At 40.0% G+C, this 14670-nt stretch overlaps 1 protein-coding gene across 1 annotated transcript in view; it reads right to left on the bottom strand.

The window, feature by feature from the left end:
* The window catches only part of scn5lab (sodium channel, voltage gated, type V-like, alpha b), a 176932-nt gene that overhangs the window by 81332 nt on the left and 80930 nt on the right, over positions 1-14670 (bottom strand). Inside the window, exons 10-13 of the mRNA XM_055007041.1 lie at positions 4089-4230; positions 2792-2989; positions 1666-1848; positions 26-283 (exon numbers count right to left, since the gene is read on the bottom strand). Of these exons, the coding sequence (XP_054863016.1) occupies positions 26-283; positions 1666-1848; positions 2792-2989; positions 4089-4230 (781 nt within the window). The remainder of the gene's footprint in view (positions 1-25; positions 284-1665; positions 1849-2791; positions 2990-4088; positions 4231-14670) is intronic.

Genomic DNA, 14670 nt, shown 5'->3' with positions numbered 1-14670 from the left:
TTATAGATGGATTATTTAAACTGACCTGGGAGCTGCGGCTGGCCGTGCTGTAGGTGCTCGGCCTCCGTTTGGGCCATGGATGGTTCAGGATTCCGCTGAAGGTCCCGCCGCTGTAGGTCCGTCCTCCGACGCCCTCCACCACGTCTCCGGGGACGCTGTACTCGTCGTCGGCCATCTCGCCCTCCGACCCCCGACTCCTCAGACGGAAGTTGAAGATGGAGGAAACCTGACTGCTTCTCCGAGTCCTGGAGGAGAAGGAACGAGCGAGCAGCGGGTGGACAGGCTGCAGGAGGGAAGGGAGAGAGGAAACACTTCAATCAGCCAGGCCAGGAAGTTAGAACAAATCATAGTCAGTGGACAAAATCTGGGAAAGAAATGGTGAACAAAAAATCCACAAAAGAAATTTGGTTTGTAAAAAGAAAGGGACAAAATATTCTGTAAAAAATATTGTAAAAGAAAATCTGTGAAAAAAAAAGTGAAAACAAATATGTGAAAGAAAATCTGCTTAAAAAAAATTGAATTAAATATTTTGTCTAAAAAATATGTTACAAATATTCTAAAAGAAAATCTGTTTAAAAAATGTGAAAACAAATCTGTGGAAAATAATTCTGTTAAAAATTGGGATTAAACATTCTGCATAAAAATGATGCTGAAAATATTCAATTCGGTTAAAAATATTCAAAAAGAAAATCTGTGCAGGAAATATTTTTTTGAAAATGCAAAGAAATCTGTCTAAACATTTTGTTAAAAAAATTGTGAAAAAAAATTGTAAAAATAATTCTGTTAAAAATTGGATTAAACATTCTGTCTAAGAAATTGTGTAAAAATATTCTAAAAGAAAATGTGTGAAAAAAATTGTGAAAACAAATCTGTGAATAAATTCTGTTTTTTGAAAATGCAAAAAAAGTCTGTGAAAACAATCTGTTAAAAATATTCAAAAAAACCCTGTGATAAACGAATTTGTGAAAAAATTCTGGGAAAGAATTCTGTGGAAAAAAACATTTAAAAAACTTCTGTGGAAAAATAAAATCTGTGAAGAATTTAGTGATTTTTTTTATATATCTGCGGGGGAAAAAATCCTGAAAAGAGTTACATGAAAAATAAAATCTGTGAAAAAGAAATCTGTATAAAAATTCTGTAAAAATATTCTAAAAATTTTGTGAAAAAATATGTCAAAAAAATTAGTAAAAAAATCCTAGGAAAGAAGTCTGCAAAAAAAGTGGTGAAAATAATTCTTTGAAACAAAAATCTGTGAACAAAGTGAAAAATTTCCATGAAAAAAACAATCAGAAGTCTGATTCAGAAGAATTCTGTGAAGAGTATTTTTTTTTTCAAATCTGTGGAAAAAAGAATGAGAAGAACTATATGAAAAATAAAATTTGTGAAAGAATTGGTAGAAAATTCTGTGTAAAAAAGATTCAGTATAAAAATTCTGTAAAAATATTCTCAAAATTCTGGAAAAGAAATCAGTGAAAAAAAGTCTCTTAAAAAATTGTTGAAAATAATTCTTAACAAAATTTGTTTAAAAAAAAAATCTGCAAAAAAAAACTGTCTAAAAAAAATCAGTTAAACAATTGTGAGAATCTGGGAGCTTTATTTTTGTCAGATTTTATTTCCTTATTAATTACATTTTATTTGTTCTATGTGAACATTTTCTCTCCTCACCTTCCCTCTGTCCGTCATGTCCACCTGCAGCAGCTTCTCTTCTGATAGGTTCACCTCCACGTCGGCCACGCCCACCAGCGCCTGGCTCCGCCTCCGCTCCTCCAAGACGTCCAATGGTGGGCCGAAGGGCGAGAGGTCCGGTGACATCAACGAGTCGGAGTCGAGAACTTTCTGGGCGGCGAACTGGAGGAAGAAGTTTTTAAATTCTAAAATCAAATCCAGTCAAGAAAAATAACAGATTCATCTTCGAAAAAATGCAAAATGACAGAAATTATTACACATTAATAAATTGTATTGTTTAACGAAGGATGTTTTAAAATGTAAAAACAATAAATTACTAATGGACCCTGATCAGCCACAACATTAAAACCACTGACAGGTGGAGTGAGAATCATCGATCATCTTGGTTCTATGTGGAGTTCTGCTGGAGAACCTTGGATTCTGGCGTCCATGTTGATCAGACTTAGACATCTAAATAAACGTTGTCCAGAACAAACACACTCCTTCATGCAAATGGAAATTCCAAATGTCACTGGTCTACCCGCAGGAAAATGCATCCCACAACATCTTCCCAACTTCCTGGACCCCATTCTGATCAAACATCAACAGGATGCAGTGGAACAAGTTTGATCCCCAGAGAACCCACTGGAGAACCCAGAGGAACCAAAGATCCACTGACAACGTGCTGGTCCAGACCCCATAGGGGTCAATGAGAGGTCCTCTGGTCCAGACCCCTTAGTTCAGAGCACTTTGAACCACATAAGGGGGACCAACACAACATTGTGCAGATGGTCATAGTTTTATATCTGATCAGTGTATTTGGTTGAATAATGTTAAAATAGAATTCATCAGGCTTCAAATTCAGAAAAATTCTGTGATTAGATGTTGTATCAGGAAATATGAGCTTCTATGTGAAACTATGAGATTCTATGTAAAAACTATGAGATTCTATGTAAAAACTATGAACTTCTATGTAAAAACTATGAGATTCTATGTAAAAACTATGAGCTTCTATGTAAAAACTATGAACTTCTATGTAAAAACTATGAGATTCTCGGTGCAGTTTTGTGGTTGAACATAATTTCTTTCGAGGTATTTCAAAGTAGACCAGACAGGTGAGTGCTACCTGCTGCTCCTTCTTCAGCCTCTCCATGGCCTGCTGGAACTCCCTCTCCTTCTGGCAGGCCTCGGCGATGGTGGCCTGGTTCTGCTCCTCGTAGGCCATGGCCACCACGGCCAGGATCAGGTTGACCAGGTAGAAGGAGCCCAGGAAGATCACCACCACGAAGAACACCATGTAGGTCTTACCGGCCGACCGCAGCGTCTGGGGAGGAAACGGGAGGAGAGACAGCCATCAGAGTCCCAGCAGGTGCATTTATTTGCATTGCACCTTTCAGAATAAAAGCACAAATGTTAGGAAAGTGCTTCACAATAAGAAAAATGAACAATCGGGTAAATAATTAAAGCTAAGAGGTTAAAAAGATCTATAAATATAGTTATTTAAATTAAATTAATCATTTTTTTTGTGTCCTGGCAGGTGTGTTTATTTGTATAGTGCATTTCAAAATAAAAGCATGAAAGCATTTTTATTCTATTATTTGGAATGACTTGTTTTTTGTTACTTTAATTTTTATTTTATTATTTGGAATGTTTTTTTTTATGCATTCATTTTATTCTATTATTTGTAATGACTTTTATTCTTTGTTGTTTTTATTAGATTTTTATTCTATTATTTATGACTTTTTAATTTTTATTCTATTATTTGAAATGCCATTTATTTTAGTTTTAATCCATTATTTGTAATGACTTTTATTTTTATTTTATATTTATTCTATTAATTGTGATTAATTTTATATATTTATTTTATTCTATCATTTCTAATGACTATTTAATTTTTATTTTATATTTATCCTATTTTTTATTTATCCTATTATGATTTCTATTCTACTATTTATGTTTTTTATCATATTTTTATTCTATTATTTGTAAAGACTTATTTCTTTATTTACTTTATTCTATTATTTGTCATATCATAATGGCATTCATTTTTTGTTATTTTTATTTATTTTCTTTTTTGTACTGACTTTTATTTTGTATTATTTTTATTTTATTTTTATTCTATTACTTGTAAAAACTTGTATTTTTGTTATTTTTATTTTTATTCTATTATGTGCAAAAAACCCCAAACTTTCATTTTTATCATTTTTATTATTCGCAAAGACTTTTATTTTTGTAAACAAACTTTTTGCAAACGACAAACTTAATTGATCAAATCCATTTAAATGTATTTAATTGTCTGGTGTTTTCTGAGTGTTTTTTTGAGTGTTTAATTTGTAATGAAGCAGGTTTTAGTAAACTCAGCTACTTCCACCTGCAGGTGTGCACTCATCGTCCAATCAGAGACGGTTTCCTCCCCGGGTTACCTGGTGGTACAGGTTCTCCCAGTAGTCCTGGGTCATGAGGCGGAACAGGGAAAGGAAGGCCCAGCCGAAGGTGTCGAAGCTGGTGTAGCCGTAGTTGGGGTTCCTTCCTGCCTTCAGACAGTCAAAGCCGTCCGGACATTTCCTGCAACGGAAACAAACCCGGCGTTAGTCGGAGGACAAGGAGGACGGATGCTGCTGGAAAAAAGAGCAGTTTGTCGTTCTGTGTCTTTTACATTTATTATTGTTTTTGTCATTTTATGTCTTGTTTTTGTCGTTTATGATCTGCTGGATGCTGCTGGATGCTGCTGGATGTCGTGCAGCGATCGTTGTGTAACTAAACTACTGCTTGTCTTGAACCTGTGATTTGGAAAATCTCACACCAGAGGTTGGTGGGCGCAGAGACATTTAGAATTCAAAAACACCGTCTGTCCGTCCATCCGTCTTTCTATTTATTCTCCTCCTCGGCGTTTACGACCGAGTGCTTGTCGTCGTGCGACCGGGACCCGCCCACACGTGTCGCCGCGGAGACGGAACAGCTAAGGCATAATTGATATTGCACATTCACATCCTGTCACATCCATCGCCACCCACTCAGCACAGCTGACAAACAGCAGGCCGTCTGGAGGGGAAGATCAGCCCAACGAGGAGGGAAAAGGGTCAAAGGTGGTGCTGCTGGAGGCTAACACTGCTAGGCTAACGCTGCTGGAGGCTAACGTTGCTAGGATAACGCTGCTGGAGGCTAACGCTGCTACTGCTAATGCTGCTGGAGGCTAACACTGCTGGAGGCTAATGCTGCTACTGCTAATGCTGCTGGAGGCTAATGCTGCTAGGCTAACGCTACTACTGTTAAAACTGCTACTGCTGATGCTGCTGGAGGCTAACGCTGCTAGGCTAACATTACTACTGTTAACACTGCTACTGCTAATGCTGCTAGGCTAACGCTGCTGGAGGCTAACGCTGCTGGAGGCTAACTCTGCTAGGCCAACGCTGCTGGAGGCTAATGCTGCTACTGCTAACGCTGCTGGAGGCTAACGCTGCTGGAGGCTAACACTGCTACTGCTAATGCTGCTGGAGGCTAACGTTGCTAGGCTAACGCTGCTGGAGGCTAACTCTGCTAGGCCAATGCTGCTGGAGGCTAACGCTGCTGGAGGCTAACTCTGCTAGGCCAACGCTGCTGGAGGCTAATGCTGCTACTGCTAACGCTGCTGGAGACTAGCGCTGCTGGAGGCTAATACTGCTACTGCTAACGCTGCTGGAGGCTAATGCTGCTACTGCTAATGCTGCTTGAGGCTAACACTGCTAGGCTAACACTACTGGAAGCTAACGCTGCTGGAAGAACAGAAGGACAACACACTGAGTTAAGATGAGGACTGGAATGAGGCTAAAGGTAAGATTAAAACAACATAAGAACAGGTGAGGCTAATGCTAAGGCTAAGGCTAAAGATAAGATAAGGCCAAGGTAAGAACAAATAGGGCTAATGCTAATACTAAGACCAAAGATAAGATTAGATCAATACAAGAACAGATGAGATTAATGCTAAGGCTAATGCTAAAGATAGGAATAAAACAACATAAGAACAGATGAAGCTAATATTAAGGCTAAAGCTAAAGATTAGAACAATGTCAGAACATATAAGGCTAATGCTAAGGCTAAACATAAGATAAGATTAGAACAAGGTAAGAACACATAAGGCTACTGCTAAGGCTAATGCTAAAGAATAAAACAACATAAGAACAGATGAGGCTAATGTTAAGGCTAAACATAAGATAAGATTAGAACAAGCTAATAACAGATGAGGCTAATGCTAATGCTAATCCTAACGGTAAGATGAGCTGAAATAAAGAAGAAAATATAGCAACTGAAATATGAAATATTACACCTAAAAAAGAAATATTAATCATGAAATATGAAATACTATACCTAAAAACTGAAATATTACACACAAAAATTTATATTCTAGCTTAAGAAAACATAGCACCCAAAAAATGAAATATTACATCAAAAAAATTTTAATATTCCAAAGAACTTAATTATCTAGCTTATAAAAAACATAGCACCCAAAAAATGAAATATTTGACATTAAAAATGAAATATTTCACCTGAAATATGAAACGTTGCACCTAAAAACTGAAAAATTCCACATGAAAAATTTGATATTCTAGCTGAAAAAAAAAATAGCCCCCAAAAACAGAAATATTTGACATGAAAAATTAAATACTGCACATGAAATATGAAATATTGCATCTGAATAATGAAATATTTCACATGAAATATGAAGTACTATACCGAAAAAATGAAATATTCCACACACAAAAATGTAATATTTTAGCTTAAGAAAAGTTAGCGACCAAAAAATAAAATATTTTACTTGACTAATGAAATATTTTTGTCATATTTTTGTTTCATTTCAGCATTTTTTCTGTGAATTTTGTGTCATTTTGCATCTTTTGTATCATACTCGTCCTCTTTCTGTTTCCACGGAGCTGCAGGACTTTAGATTTTGGAAAGAGTTTCGTTTCTTATCTGAGGAGTTTATCTGAAGTAGAAAACTGTAAAGATGAGAACATGAAGGAGTTCTGTTCTCCTGAACGAGGAGAACGTTCTAAACCCGGACCACCTGTTGGACGTCTGGAGGAGTTCCTCTGAACCAGCAGCAACCTCTGCATGAACAAAGCGCTGAGTCACCCTGGAGCGTCGTGCTGAGTCATCGTTCAGAGGATTCAAACCGACAACCCCGCGGTGACTCCGCCCCCACCGAGCCCACTGTCGTCTGCTTCCATTATCACCTCGGTCCACTAATTCATTACATAACGTTTACATAATGCAGCCGATGATAAAAACATCATCATTTATTCACTGTTTACCTGCTGACAAAAACAACCTAATGCTTCCAAAGACTGGATGTGAAATCAATACGCTGACGGGAAAACAAACTCCACCGTCTCCACAAAAGTTAGAACCAGGACCGTAAAGACAATAAATGTGTTTTATTTTAATATTATGTTCCACTATTTTTAAATCTACCTCAGTTCTGAAATTAATACCAAATATTTATTCACATTTAGGATTTTAATCCTTTAAATAGTAGCTTGTTTACATCATGTCACTGCTGTTTACAATAAAACTATTTTTTGGTCATTGGGGACCATTTCTGACTCATTTTAGACCAGTTCTGAGTAATTTTGGACCATTTTTGAGTCATTTGAACTATTTTTGAGTAATTTGGTCATTTTTTGGAGTCATTTCAGACTGTTTTGACTTATTTTGGACCATTTTGGAGTAATTTGGACTGATATATGAGCCATTTGGGAACACTTTTGAGTCACTTTGGACCATTTCTGGGTCATTTGTGGACCATTTTTGACTCATTTTAGACCAGTTATGAGAAATGTTGGACCTTTTTTGTCATTTTGGGCCATTTTTGAGTCATTTTAGACCATTTTGAGTCACCACTTTTGAGTCATTTGGACTATTTTTGAGTAATTTCGGACCGTTTTTGAGAAAACTGGATGAGCCGTATGGGACCACTTTTGAGTCATTTAGGACCATTTTTTAGTCATTTTGGACCATTTTTGAGTCGTTCGGACTATTTTTTGTAATTTGAAATATTTTGACCATTTTAGACCGGTTCTGAGTCATTTTGGAACATTTTCTGTCATTGTGGACATTTTTTGTCATTTTGGACCATTTTTGAGTAATTTGGAACATTTTTGAGTCATTTCAGACCATTTTGAGTTATTTTGGACCATTTTTTAATAATTTGGATCGACACATAAGCCATTTGGGACCACTTTTGAGTCATTTAGGACCATTTTGACAATTTTTGACTACATCTACATTAATCCTGGTCATTACTACCAATTATTAATGCATATTTGGTACATTGTGTTGTTCTGTGTATGTTTTACGTTGTTTTTTTTGGTTCTTTCATGGATGATCGCTGAACTTTCTAATTCAGACTAAAAACTTCTCCCAGAGTTTGAAACCAACAACCAGTGAAGTAAAAAGCTGCTGGGGAGTCCAGTCCAAGAAAATCAATCAGTGTCAGTCTGCAGAACGTGAAAAATAATCTAAAATCAATGTGCTGACTAACTGCTTACACAAACATTACAGGAACACAAATCTATGTTAACGTGATAAAACACTGACGTTACGGTAAAGAACCCGACCAACAGACAACTCCAGAACAAACTTCTGCAGTAAAATAAATACCCGTTTAAATGATGCAATGAATCCCATAAACTACTGCAGAGACGACTGGATAATTTCAGTTTGACATCAAACACTGCAGGAACGGTTCTAATGGAACCCAACAGGAAAAGACAACAACCTGCTCAGGTGTGACGTGAAAATAAAAGACTTCAGAACTTTTACCTGCAGCTGATTTCAGCTTTTAGCTTCAGGAACCTGAAAACTAACTCATGTTAAGCTTGGACCCTAATGTTCATTTAAACCTAACTCTGCCCTTAAATAAACCTAACTTTACCCTTAAATAAATCTAACTTTACCCAAAAACAAACCTAACTTAACCTTAACTAAGCAGAATTTTACCCTTAGATAAATCTAACTTTACCCTTAACTAAACCTAACTTTACCCTAAAATAAATCCAACTTTACCTTAATGTTCATTTAAACTTAACTTTTCAGTGAATCAACTTTGATTGAACGATTGATTTTCCCGTAGCTAAGTCTAACTTTACTTCAATGTTAACTTAAACCTAACTTTACCCTTAAATAAACTCAACTTTCCCCTTAAATAAACCCAGCTTTCCCCTTAACTCCGTCTAACTTTGACTTAAACCAGGTCTTCATTTCAAAGTTTAAGGCCTTGTGAGGACATTCCTGACACCACAAAGCCGTCGCTGCAATGTGACCGAGTACACAAACGTCACACTCGACAACATGAGTAATAAAAAGTACACACACACTGAGTGGATGTGATGAGTGTGTCGCTCCATCTCGTGACAAGTGAGTCAACATGGTGGCATGTGAGTGTGGATGGATGTGAAGTGTGTTGACGGCCGGCTGAGTGTGTGTTGGTGTGTTCAAGAGCTCAAGGACATAAAAAAACACTGAGAGAGTGTGTGTGTAGGGTGTGGCGTGTAGTTTACAGTGTGTGTGTAGGGTGTGTATAGAGTACAGTGTGTGTATACAGTGTTTATAAAGTGTATGTAGAATGTATATATTGTATATATAGTGTGTGTATAGTGTATATATAGTGTATACAATGTGTATATAGCGTATATGGTGTGTATATAGTATTTTTTTACGTCAGGTTACTAACAGACAGACAGACAGACAGGTTAATAACAGACAGACAGACAGGTTACTAACAGACAGACAGACAGACAGACAGGTTACTAACAGACAGACAGACAGACAGGTTACTAACAGACAGACAGACAGACAGGTTAATAACAGACAGACAGACAGGTTACTAACAGACAGACAGACAGACAGGTTACTAACAGACAGACAGACAGACAGGTTACTAACAGACAGACAGACAGACAGACAGGTTACTAACAGACAGACAGACAGACAGACAGGTTACTAACAGACAGACAGACAGACAGACAGACAGGTTACTAACAGACAGACAGACAGACAGACAGGTTACTAACAGACAGACAGACAGACAGGTTACTAACAGACAGACAGACAGACAGACAGGTTACTAACAGACAGACAGACAGACAGGTTACTAACAGACAGACAGACAGACATACTGCAGCTATTCTGAGAGACATCCTGGGGATTTCTGTGTGTACTTTCACTTCATGTTCCTGCTGCCATTCCATTCTGTTCCCTATGACCTCCTACACACACACACACACACACACACACACACACACACACACACACACACACACACACACACACACACACACACACAGTATAAAACACACACACAGTATAAAACACACACACACACACACACACACACACAGTATAAAACACACACACACACAGTATAAAACACACACACACACACACACACACACACACACACACACACACACACCTCTAATTATAACACTCAGGTAAACTCGAGTCCAGGAAGAAGAGAGTACTTAGCATTGCTATAGCAACCGTATCCCAGTTCTGGTTGCCAGGGGAGACTGTTTTGTGCCACCTCTGTTGGGAGACAGAAACACCGTGTTGTGTGTATGTGTGTGTGTTTGTGTGTTGTGTGTGTGTGTGTCCAGGTTAACTTCAGGCTCTGAATCCCAGCAGAAGAATCAAACATCTAACGTTTCATTTAGTTCACAATTAGCTGCCAGTTATTGAAATTAATCAGCGAGATGAATAAACTAAACTGACTGGCAAAAAAAAAATAACACAAACATTAGCAAAACCAACACAATGGAGGCAACATAACCACAAAGAAACACAAAATGACACCAATGGACAAAAGCAGTCAACTTCAAACTAAGAGACATGATGTTAAACAATAAACTACAGAAAAATCTCCGGAAAGAGACATAATATGGCCGCAAACACGTCGACATATGAACTTATAACCGGACGACACGTGAAGTTCGAAGAGTTTGGAGCTGAGCGGGACAGAGTGGGACGCCAGAGGACAAAGACAGAAAGGTTAAGTCTCCTTCATTCCTTCGGAGCTTTTCATCAAACCCACGCGTCCTCCTGAAGAACCGTCCTCGCTCTGAAAAGCTCCAGGAATAAAGCGACGGCTGGCATTTCCTCACAAAGAACTGGGACCATCCATGCTGTCCGACAAAAGGGTAACACAATCACACAAAGGGCTGGGACCGTCCATGCTGTCCGACAAAAGGGTAACACAATCACACAAAGGGCTGGGACCGTCCATGCTGTCCGACAAAAGGGTAACACAATCACACAAAGAACCGGGACCATCCATGCTGTCCGACAAAAGGGTAACACAATCACACAAAGAACCGGGACCATCCATGCTGTCCGACAAAAGGGTAACACAATCACACAAAGGGGTGGGACCATCCATGCTGTCCAACAAAAGGGTAACACAATCACACAAAGAACCGGGACCATCCATGCTGTCCGACAAAAGGGTAACACAATCACACAAAGAACCGGGACCATCCATGCTGTCCGACAAAACGGTAACACAATCACACAAAGGGCTGGGACCGTCCATGCTGTCCGACAAAAGGGTAACACAATCACACAAAGAACCGGGACCATCCATGCTGTCCGACAAAAGGGTAACACAATCACACAAAGGGCTGGGACCATCCATGCTGTCCAACAAAAGGGTAACACAATCACACAAAGAACCGGGACCATCCATGCTGTCCGACAAAAGGGTAACACAATCACACAAAGAACCGGGACCGTCCATGCTGTCCGACAAAAGGGTAACACAATTACACAAAGAACCGGGACCGTCCATGCTGTCCAACAAAAGGGTAACACAATCACACAAAGAACCGGGACCGTCCATGCTGTCCGACAAAAGGGTAACACAATCACACAAAGAACCGGGACCGTCCATGCTGTCCAACAAAAGGGTAACACAATCACACAAAGAACCGGGACCGTCCATGCTGTCCGACAAAAGGGTAACACAATCACACAAAGAACCGGGACCATCCATGCTGTCCGACAAAAGGGTAACACAATCACACAAAGGGCTGGGACCATCCATGCTGTCCGACAAAAGGGTAACACAATCACACAAAGAACCGGGACCGTCCATGCTGTCCAACAAAAGGGTAACACAATCACACAAAGAACCGGGACCGTCCATGCTGTCCGACAAAAGGGTAACACAATCACACAAAGAACCGGGACCGTCCATGCTGTCCAACAAAAGGGTAACACAATCACACAAAGAACCGGGACCGTCCATGCTGTCCGACAAAAGGGTAACACAATCACACAAAGAACCGGGACCATCCATGCTGTCCGACAAAAGGGTAACACAATCACACAAAGGGCTGGGACCATCCATGCTGTCCAACAAAAGGGTAACACAATCACACAAAGAACCGGGACCGTCCATGCTGTCCGACAAAAGGGTAACACAATCACACAAAGAACCGGGACCGTCCATGCTGTCCGACAAAAGGGTAACACAATCACACAAAGAACCGGGACCATCCATGCTGTCCGACAAAAGGGTAACACAATCACACAAAGAACCGGGACCATCCATGCTGTCCGACAAAAGGGTAACACAATCACACAAAGGGCTGGGACCATCCATGCTGTCCGACAAAAGGGTAACACAATCACACAAAGGGCTGGGACCATCCATGCTGTCCGACAAAAGGGTAACACAATCACACAAAGAACCGGGACCGTCCATGCTGTCCAACAAAAGGGTAACACAATCACACAAAGAACCGGGACCATCCATGCTGTCCGACAAAAGGGTAACACAATCACACAAAGGGCTGGGACCATCCATGCTGTCCGACAAAAGGGTAACACAATCACACAAAGAACCGGGACCGTCCATGCTGTCCGACAAAAGGGTAACACAATCACACAAAGGGCTGGGACCATCCATGCTGTCCAACAAAAGGGTAACACAATCACACAAAGAACCGGGACCATCCATGCTGTCCGACAAAAGGGTAACACAATCACACAAAGAACCGGGACCGTCCATGCTGTCCGACAAAAAGGTAACACAATTACACAAAGGGCTGGGACCGTCCACGCTGTCCGACAAAAGGGTAACACAATCACACAAAGGGCTGGGACCATCCATGCTGTCCGACAAAAGGGTAACACAATCACACAAAGGGCTGGGACCGTCCACGCTGTCCGACAAAAGGGTAACACAATCACACAAAGAACCGGGACCGTCCATGCTGTCCGACAAAAGGGTAACACAATCACACAAAGGGCTGGGACCGTCCATGCTGTCCGACAAAAGGGTAACACAATCACACAAAGGGCTGGGACCGTCCATGCTGTCCGACAAAAGGGTAACACAATCACACAAAGAACCGGGACCGTCCATGCTGTCCGACAAAAGGGTAACACAATCACACAAAGGGCTGGGACCGTCCACGCTGTCCGACAAAAGGGTAACACAATCACACAAAGGGCTGGGACCGTCCATGCTGTCCGACAAAAAGGTAACACAATTACACAAAGGGCTGGGACCGTCCACGCTGTCCGACAAAAGGGTAACACAATCATACAAAGGGCCGTGACAGTACGACTAATGACAGCCGAGTTCACAACTGGAACACAAAAACACCAAGAAGATGTCCTTCAGCAGCAGCTGGAACACAATGAGGACCAGACACAGTCTGTGGGTCGGGGTTGTGTGTCTCTTTCAAGTCACTGTGTCTTTTTTTAAGTCATTTTGTGTCTGTTTGTGGTTGTTTTATGTCTTTTTTAAGTCATTTTGTGTCTCTTTGTGGCTGTTTTGTGTCTATTTGTGGTTGTTTCTTATCTTTTTGTGGTTGTTTTGTGTCTCTGTGGTTGTTTTGTGTCCCTTTGTGGTTGTTTTGTGTCTCTGTGGTTGTTTTGTGTCCCTTTGTGGATGTTTTGTATCTTTTTGTGGTTGTTTTGTGTCTCTGTGGTGGTTTTGTGTCTTTTTGAAGTCATTTTCTGCCTCTTTTTCAGCTGTTTTGGGTCTATTTCTGGTGATTTTTGCTCCTCGTGTTCATTGTGCGTCTCCTCAGAACCATTTAAATAATCCGGTGCTCAGAATCATTTCGGTACTTTGGGTCGTTTTTATTTCCCTCCCCTCACTTTCAGACATTTCAGAGTTGTGGTTCCACTGAGGAGTTTTTTTCCGGTGAAACCCGACCTAACTGCTTGTTCACAGCGAAGTGTGGATGTCAGCGGAGGAAGCAGGACGAGCAGCGCAGGCTTTAAGGTCGGAACAACGTCTCATCATCCTGAAATAGCAGCTCAACGACGGACACCAACCAGAGCTCTGGGAACCAGCGGTGGCACTTTGATCACCACGTTTGGCCCCGTTAATAACAGAGTGGCTCCGATGTGCGATCATTAGAGCATCCGAAGCATCTTGATTACGAAGCGCTTATAAGGACACACACTGATCCTGACTGACGGCTTCACAGTCACAAGAAAAACACTCATCAACGTTCCTGCTGCAGGTTAAAAACAGAAACCTGCAGCTCGGCAGGCAGGGATTCAGCATGTTTACACCAAATTATTTTACACTTACAGCTACACAGGACACAAACGGAAGACAAAACGAGAAACATTAAAAAAACAGACACACAAAACTGAGAAAGAGACACACAAAATGACCAAAGGAGAGACAAAAAGATAAACATGACACACAAAATTAGCAAAAATAGGGGTAAAATGACAAAGAGACGCAGCAAAGAGACATAAAATGACAAAGATCTAAAATAACAGCAAAGAGGTGCACAATGAACAAAAAAGACACAAAACAATTACAAAGACACACAAAATGACAAAAAATAGACACAAAATGACCACAGAGACACAAAATGACTTACAAAAGACACAAAACAATTACAAAGACACACAAAACGACAAAAATAGACACAAAATGACCAGAGACACAAAATGACTTAAAAAAAGACACAAAATTACTTACAAAAGACACAAAAAAAG

The sequence above is a fragment of the Amphiprion ocellaris genome, chromosome 22 (assembly GCF_022539595.1).
Source record: "Amphiprion ocellaris isolate individual 3 ecotype Okinawa chromosome 22, ASM2253959v1, whole genome shotgun sequence".
NCBI lineage: Eukaryota > Metazoa > Chordata > Actinopteri > Pomacentridae > Amphiprion > Amphiprion ocellaris.
Note: the sequence above shows the minus strand (reverse complement) of the source record. Positions and strands in the feature narration are given on the sequence as shown.